At 34.1% G+C, this 8,690-nt stretch overlaps 1 protein-coding gene across 2 annotated transcripts; it reads left to right on the top strand.

Moving 5' to 3' along the window:
* Nucleotides 1–294: 294 nt before the first annotated feature.
* On the top strand, nucleotides 295–7,969 carry LOC142607525 (cucumisin-like). 2 transcript variants are annotated; one of them, XM_075779064.1, is made up of 11 exons: nucleotides 295–424; nucleotides 518–709; nucleotides 877–962; nucleotides 3,736–3,830; nucleotides 3,938–4,181; nucleotides 4,715–5,225; nucleotides 5,858–5,952; nucleotides 6,130–6,348; nucleotides 6,434–6,545; nucleotides 6,851–7,064; nucleotides 7,269–7,969. In XM_075779064.1, exons 2-11 carry the CDS (start codon nucleotides 566–568, stop codon nucleotides 7,790–7,792), a joined length of 2,244 nt encoding a protein of 747 aa, XP_075635179.1. In that variant the 5' UTR covers nucleotides 295–424; nucleotides 518–565; the 3' UTR covers nucleotides 7,793–7,969. The 2 variants fall into 2 exon arrangements, with proteins under 2 accessions (XP_075635179.1, XP_075635178.1); XM_075779063.1 differs by having other exon boundaries at nucleotides 508–709.
* The last annotated feature ends 721 nt before the right edge of the window (nucleotides 7,970–8,690 follow it).

Here is an 8,690-nt window from a genome sequence, read left to right as displayed (position 1 = left end):
CATTTCAATATTTTAAGTAGAGTTTTTGTAACACTGTAATAATTATTTAAATTACAAGTTAATGTTGCTTATTTATCTCACACAATCTGGGGCTGAAAACTCATCTAACTTTACTATCATGTGAGAATTTTTAGTTTTAGAAAATTAGTAGTATTATTGCTCTGCATTAGTACATGACTAATTCAAATGCATAGACGCATATATAGTAACTGTACAGTGGGGATTTTTTGGTCAATTTGAAGCCCAAGCTCTCAAACATCACTCTCAATTCCACAGCTATATAAAGTGGCTATGCAACCACCTCTTCCCATCATTGGATGCCACTTCAAGGCACCATCAACCTCCTTCAAAAAATTGTTTTCCATTTAGCTTACAGTAAAAATTAAGAACACTTCCTCTGGGCTCAGCATCTCTAGAAACTAAGGTAAAACTCTTTAATTTTCCATAAAATCTTGATTTTTAAGTACTACATACTTGATTCATTAGGATAATGCATGAGAGTAATAGTGCTTTGAAGGGGCTGGAGTTACAGTTGAGCTGAAACTTGTTTGAAGATAATTGCTACATGCTAGCCAAGCTTATAGCTAGCATAGCAGACCATCCAATTCCAATGGCAAGCAAAACCACTAGTCTTTCATGGCTTCTCCTTCTCAGCCTCACCGCCTCCACTCTGCTTATTGGTCACTCAGTTTCTCAGAATGAGCAGAAGGCAAATATTTCTATAGCTGATCTCTATTAATTTTTTATGGAAGCCAGTGTAGCCACCTAATTAATGGCCTAATAGCCATGAAATTTGCCTTCTATTTTATGTGGGATGACTTGAACTGTTAACATGCTTTATATTTTCTACCTGTATATATGATATTGTGTGTGCAGGCTTATATTGTGTATATGGGCAGCAGAAGTGACGAGATTTCTACATCATCCCTTTACACAAACATGCTACAAGAAGTCATTGGCAGGTTATAAAAGTAGTATAATGACTTTATAAGATACTTATTTTTTCCTTTGTTTGGCAAAAAATGTCTCAAAAATTTTGAGAAAAATTTATTTAGGGTGTGTTTGGATACCGCTTATAAACTAAAAACTGAAAACACTGTAGCAAAATAATTTTTAAATGTGCGAATAGTACCGTGGGACCCAATTTTAAAATTGTTTTTTAAAAAAAAAAAAAAAGTAGTTTGCAGTGCACAGGATCCAAAAAAACACTGAACGCAGACGTAAGTGAGTATTTCAGCTAAATCCAAACACTTGCTTAGGGTGTGTTTGGATACCGTTTATTGCTAAAAACTGAAAACACTGTAGCAAAATAATTTTTAAATGTGTGAATAATGCTGTGAGACCCAGTTTTAAAGTTGTTTTTTTGAAAAAAAAAGTAGTTTGCAGGTCTCGTGAACAATGCACAGGACCCAAAAAAATGCTGAATGCAGACATAAGTGAGTGTTTCAGCTAAATCCAAACGCTCGCTTAGGGTGTGTTTGGATACTGCTTATTGCTGAATACTGAAAACAATTTTTGAAAAAAAGTAGTTTGCGGATCTCGTGAACAGTGCACAGGATCCAATTGAATATCACAAATCATGCCAACGGCAATGCATAAATATTTCATAGTTACTCTTCCAATTCATAAAAGCAAAGAAATTAATGTGAGAGAGAGAGAGAGAGGTGGCTTGATTTAATTTAATTTTTCTTTATAAAGCCAGGGAGTGGCATAGGTCGATTAGGCCTTAAAACTAATCAGCCCAATCATCTTTGTCGCTCATGACCCCCCCAATTGTTTGCCTCGACCATCTAGTCAAGATCATCCAAATCCTCAACCTCAATCTCATCTCCCCCCCCCCCCCCCCGAAAAAAAAAACCCAAACTTTTTTTTTATTAGGCTCAATCTTTATTATTAGTTAAGCTTGACACAACAAATTGTGATTAGTTTGCGTCACAAAACATGGAATTAGGAATTCAAAATTCTCTGTTATGAAGAGTGCCATGGCCTAATAATGTGAAGGTAAAGTCATGGGTGTTTAGTGACAAATAATTCTTATCGATGTGAGAGAATTAGGAATTTTTGGTTATAGAGACAAGGAGATGCGTTTGGCTTAATGTAACTTATAATTTATTGAGTTGGCTTTGAATTTTTTACTTGAAATTTGTAACTGTTGTGCCTTTTATTGGCCACCTTTAACACATTGTAGGGATTACATATTCACAAATTATAAGTGATATTCTCCCTATGACACTATATCGATCGAAGCATATTCCCTACAATGGCCCAATAATAACAAGCCATGTCAATTAAACGTGCTAGCTCAATTATTAAAGGCAACCCAAAATCAGCTCAACAAGTCTATTACAACCTGCCATCATAATGTTCCAAAACTACCACCTCTATGGTCTATCACAAAAAGTTTACCTTTAACTAGTTCAGAGGAAAATTCCTCCAATTTACTATGTGACAAATGATAAAACTGTCAACATGTATTTTTAGTAACATGACCTATTTATTAAATCATATGACTTTTTAAATAATATAGGTAGATGTCTTATGAGTCACCAAATAATAAGTAAAATCAGATTCCTCTGAAAGAAAGGAAAAGAATGGAAAATACTTTTTTTTTAAAGTGGGTATTTGAGAGATGTTTATGGAATGCAATGGTTTTGAGGGAATTCTCGTTTGATTCCCTTCTAAATATTTATGGAATGCAATGGTTTAATGAAATGAAGGTGGAATACCAATTTTATTCATGTTTTAAAAAAGGATAAATAGAAGGTGAATGGCATATTAGTAATTACACATATATATATATATATATATATATATATATATTTATAAACTCCCAAACAGACAAAAAAATGCAAAGAATCTTATAGTTTACCTAGTTAGCAATTGTTATTAGTGTTTTCAACATAGACATCCATAATTTAGATCCCATTATATTTGAATTATTTAAAAAAAAAAACAAAAATTTACCATATTTATTCCATTCTATTCCAACCCGCCCCCCTTTTTTTTTATAATAAATTTCTAAATATAGTGTTATTCTATTCCATCCTGATTTTTTTTTTTATAAAATTCCAAACATTGTGTTAGTTCTTTCTTAATACGAGGAATTGGTGGTGGTAAATGCACAGTAACGTAAAGAAACTGTCAATAAAAGAATGAGCATGAGAATTTGAGGATAACACTTGTGTAAATATCTAACATGGATTAGGAGGCACCAATGATAACGATGACATGGGTGAAGACTGAGGAGGGTGTATATGGACTTGATGGTTAATCAGTAATAGATTTGCTGAGTTACCTTTTTAAATGCCACGTTGGCCTTTTCTTTCTTTTTCATTTTACTTTTTTTTAAAGGAAATTCAAATTGACATTTCAATTGTTAAGTCAACATTATAATTGATGTAACTGGTTATGATTGAGCGATTGATGATTCATTAGTTACTTCCTCTATTAAGCTTTATCTATGTTAACTATTAAGTATTAATCTTTACTATGAAATAGATTCTATTCATTTGCAAAGTATATTGAAGAATTCAATATCCTAAAATGGTTCACCTCTCTCTCTCTCTGTGAGTGTAAAATAACTGTTTTTTAACTACCCAAATGGAAATATTAAATTTGAAGAAAAGAGAGGTCAATTCTTTACTGTTCTTTTTCAAGAAAACAAGGAAGAATACCTTGCCTGAATTGAACTGCTTCTACACTTCTAACCTTTTAAATGAATATGCCTGCATACAGTCATATTGGACCGGAATCGTTACTCTATAGCTACAAGAGGAGTTTCCATGGATTTGTAGTGGAGCTAACTGAGCAAGAAGCCCAAAAAATGGCAGGTGGGTGAATTTGACCCTCCCTCCCCCTCCCCCCCTCCCCCCACACACACACAAAGAGAAAGATTTGTGGCAATCCATAACAAAGTGTTGTAACAATTAATATGTAGCAATGGATGGCGTAGTATCAGTGTTCCCTAACAAACAAAATGAGCTACATACAACAAGGTCATGGGACTTCCTTGGCTTCCCAAAGCAAGTGAATAGAACAACAATCGAAAGCAACATCATTATTGGTGTTCTGGACTCAGGAATTTGGCCAGAGGCTGATAGCTTTAGTGACAAAGGATTTGGTCCACCACCTCGCAAATGGAAGGGCACTTGTAAAGGCTTAACCAATTTTACTTGCAACAAGTATATCTCTAACATCCAACCAATGGTATTTTGTTATCAGCAGGTTCACTAGTGCACTTCACTCACACACACATTGAAATTATGAGTAAAAAGCAAGGTCAAAATTCAATTCGATCACTAGCTTTATTTACTTTCACTTTTGAATTAGTTGTTAAGGTTTAAACTTTATCAATGATAAAGTCCCTAGAAAATGAAGTCGATTATATATTTTTTATTATAAAAAAAATATGATACTCATTAAACAAAAATGACACATCTCTGAATATTTTCAATTAGATTTTTAATGAAAATAATGCTTAAATGGCATCATTTGCTAACAAATTTTATGAAGTAAGGGACTAAATAGAAAAAAAAAATTTTAAAAATTAATTTGACAATTGAACTAAAAGTATGTGTTTGGTATCAACATATTTAAGTTTTTACTGAATGTACTAAAATATACTAATTTGACAATTGAAATAAAAGTCAATAGACTAGATTGAATTTATAAAAAAAAAAAAAAAAACTAAGAAATGTGGTGACACTTAATGTAGTAAAATCATTGGAGCAAAATATTACCGAAGCGATGGGAAATTTGAAGAAGGAGATATTAAATCTCCTAGAGATTCGGAGGGCCATGGGACACATGTTGCATCAACAGCAGCTGGGAACATAGTTAGCATGGCAAGCCTAGAAGGGTTTGGGTTGGGAACAACACGAGGAGGTGTTCCATCAGCACGAATTGCCATGTACAAAGTGTGTTGGTTGAATGGGTGTTCTAGTGCTGACATTCTTGCAGCATTTGATGATGCCATTGCTGATGGGGTTGACATTATATCTATTTCTGTTGGAGGATATCCTAAGAACTATTTCACAGATCCAATTGCCATTGGAGCATTTCATGCTATGAGAAATGGAATATTGACATCAACTTCTGCTGGTAACTCGGGTCCTAATCCAGCAACCATATTAAACTTCTCCCCATGGTCTCTGTCTGTGGCTGCAAGCACCATAGATCGAAAGTTCTCCACTGAGGTCCAATTAGGCAACAACAAAACCTATGAGGTATTTTTTTTTTTTTTTTTTTTTTCATTTTGCTTTATGATCTATGAGGTAATTAATTAAAATCTATACTCCCTTGTTATTTGGTGAAATTCTCCAGTGCATTTCATTTACTAAGCCTTGCTTTCACATAAAGATAATATATCTACATATATGAGTCTCAAATTTTTTTTTTTTTTTTTTGAGAGTTTCAATATTCATTTTTGATGATAGCTCTTTATCATTAGACTAAATCATCAATTAGTTTTTGATATAGGTGGGAATTGAATCCTAAATCTCTTATACAACCATCAGAGACTACCAGTTGAGATAACTGGAACTCACACATGAGTCTCTAATATATGTAAAAGAAGAGTGTATTATATCCCTATACTGTACTATTTCTTCTTGTCCCCCAAAAAAGATATCGTTAATAAATAAAGAAAAGGTGCTATGGATATTCATATATGATTTTCTTGTTCATATTTCTCCTTTTTTTTTGGGGTTTAAAACTTGAACGTGTGGAATCACAAGTGTAGAGTGTATGCTATAATCTAGCATAAAAAGTGTATGCAATAAATTTTAAACTATTAAACTAATTTTCTATAAAAAAAAAACTATTAAACTAATTTGGAGAATATTTTTTCTTTGTGTAGGGAACTTCAATTAATACATTTAATCTCAAGAATGATATGTATCCAATAATTTATGGTGGGGATGCACCAAACACCACATCAACGTTCGACTCCAGGTAACTGAAAAGTAAAAAAAAAAAAATCTCTATGGACTCTATATTATACACAATGAAAATAAGTTTAACTATTACCTGTGTTTGCACAACTCTATCAAACTAGCAGTTGAAATATTTTTGTGCTTCAACTTGATAGTAAAAAAAAGTCCCTTTCTTTTCTTGGTTGTAAAAATGAAGGTTTTGCTACGAATATTCACTGGACCAAAATTTGGTGAAAGGTAAAATTGTACTTTGCGATGCCTTGACTGATGGGTCTGGGCCATTCTTAGCCGGTGCAATTGGTGTTGTGATGCAAGGCCGAAACCCCAATTCTGGAAGCATGGCTTTTCCCTTACCTGCATCTTACCTTAGCTTTGAGAATGGTGGCAAGATTCGCACGTACCTAAATTCGACAAGGTATTAATCTAACATACCTTAGACAATTAAGGACTTCACAAGACATACTAATCCTAAGTTCCTAATAAACATCCACAATTTACAGGAGCCCAACTGCGACTATTCTTAGGAGTAATGAAAGGAAAGATACATTGGCCCCTTACATAGCCCCCTTCTCATCAAGAGGCCCAAATCCAGCTGCCCACAACATTCTCAAGGTAACTTGCTACTAATCTTTCTTAAATTTTTTCTAATAATCAGCTTGCTAATAATAAAAACTTAGGTGAAATTTCTTGTAAGATGTTATACCTTAAGTTCTCCGATAAATTTAACCATGTAACAACATTGATCAATGCTGTATAAAATGTGCATGTAACGTGGTTGAATTTAATGGGGGAAAGTAAGGTTTAGTTTCTAAGGAATTAAATTGAACTTTTGTGCCTTACTAATAATTTTATTTACATTTGCGCTCTTGGACTATATATTTCATTGATGCCTTTATAATGATTTTGGGTTGTTGTAGCCGGATTTAGCTGCTCCTGGAGTTAACATTCTCGCTGCATGGTCTCCAATTTCCCCAATTTCCGGTGTTGAATCAGATAAGAGATCAAGCTCATATAATATAATCGCAGGGACATCAATGGCTTGCCCACATGCTACAGCAATAGCGGCCTACATCAAATCATTTCACCCCACATGGTCACCAGCCTCTATTAGATCTGCTCTTATGACTACTGGTAATAACCTTATACAGTCTCCAATCTTGGTAATTTTAATCAGTAAGTGTAAAGACAACATTGTGCTTGCTAGTGATGAACATGAGTGTAAATAATGTTACTTGAATTTTATGTGAAACAATGCTCCTAGCATTACTCACTTTTGATGTAGACCATAATCTTTAATCATTATCAACTCACTCCAATTTGGTGTATAACTTGCAGCTGATCCCATGAGTGCTGAAAAGAACCCCGATGCTGAATTTGCATATGGTGCAGGCAATATTAATCCTCTTAAGGCTCCAAATCCTGGTTTAATATATGATATTGATGCACTTGACTACATAAAATTTTTGTGTGCACAAGGATATAATACCAAGTTATTACAATATGTTACTGGGGACAATAGTAGCTGTTCCAAAGAAACTGATGAAGAAAGTTTGGATTTAAACTATCCTTCTTTTGCTCTATCCATACCACCCTCGAATTCAATAAGTCACGTTTTCAATCGGACCGTCACCAATGTTGGATCATCAACATCTACGTATAAAGCTATCGTGACCTCCCCACATGGACTTAGTATCAAAGTGAACCCTAGTGTTCTATCATTCACATCTCTCAAACAAAAGCTATCATTTGCGCTCACAATTGAAGGAACAATAGAAAAACAAATAGTCTCTGCTTCCTTAATATGGGATGATGGTACATTCCAAGTGAGGAGCCCCATTGTTGTGTATGGAGCCTTTTGAAATTGAAGTTCTATTTAGCGTGAATTAGCTATATAAATAAATCAAAAAGCTTTGAAGTGATATGCGCAAAAGAATGGGATGAAAGGCAGTGGTGAAATATGGAGACAAAATGGTTGTAATATGAACCTTTGATCTAGCTCTACAATGAATTGTAATATCCTGGTTAAAGATTCTGTCTTTCCAAATAAATGGACTATTCTACTTTGATTTTGACAAACCTTCTCGATTAGACTCTTGTCCGGGCGAATTTAAGTAATAAAAAAAATTGTTATAATAATATAGGTTGATTGGGTAAGTTTTCCCTTTCACAAGAAGAACATTGTAATGTAAGTGCTGGCTTTGGATAATTTAGGTTGTGTTTGGATACCGCTTATTGCTAAAAATTGAAAACACTATAGCAAATTAATTTTTAAATATGTGAATAGTGCCGTGGGACCCAGTTTTGAAGTTGTTTTAAAGGAAAAAGATACTTGCAGGTCCCGTGAACAGTGCATGGACCCACTGAAAAACATGGGACGCAGCTAAAAAGTACTTTTCAGCACTATCCAAACATACACTTAGTCTATTGGTAGACTTAGCAATTGCTGTTTGAGAATCCAAAGACTTAAAAGCTTAACTTCAATCCCATCCTTTACAAAGCCTATTTCTTTTCACAAAAAGAACATTGCTAGTGTCGACTGTGGACTATCTTGTTTTGTTGGTTGTGCTTCACAAATGCTGTTTGAGAATCCAAACACAGCTTTCAATTCCTTCCTTTATATAAGCCCATTTTTCTCACGCTTTGAGTGTACAACCTTAACAGTTAACTAGATCACAGGCTCTAAGTAGAGTTCTCTGATGGAAAGCCAAAAGTCTCCCTTTGCATGGCGGATCTTAACTTGCCTTACTTGTACTCTAC

Source organism: Castanea sativa, chromosome 8 (assembly GCF_040712315.1).
Source record: "Castanea sativa cultivar Marrone di Chiusa Pesio chromosome 8, ASM4071231v1".
NCBI classification, from domain to species: domain Eukaryota; kingdom Viridiplantae; phylum Streptophyta; class Magnoliopsida; order Fagales; family Fagaceae; genus Castanea; species Castanea sativa.
This window is presented reverse-complemented; position numbering and strand designations above follow the sequence as displayed.

Coding starts and splice junctions, on each gene's coding strand:
- LOC142607525 (XM_075779064.1), top strand. CDS start 566: ATGCTAGCCAAGCTTATAGCTAGCATAGCAGACCATCCAATTCCAATG. Junction 4,182..4,714: donor ACCAATTTTACTTGCAACAA/GTATATCTCTAA, acceptor CACTTAATGTAG/TAAAATCATTGGAGCAAAAT. Junction 6,546..6,850: donor CTGCCCACAACATTCTCAAG/GTAACTTGCTAC, acceptor GGGTTGTTGTAG/CCGGATTTAGCTGCTCCTGG.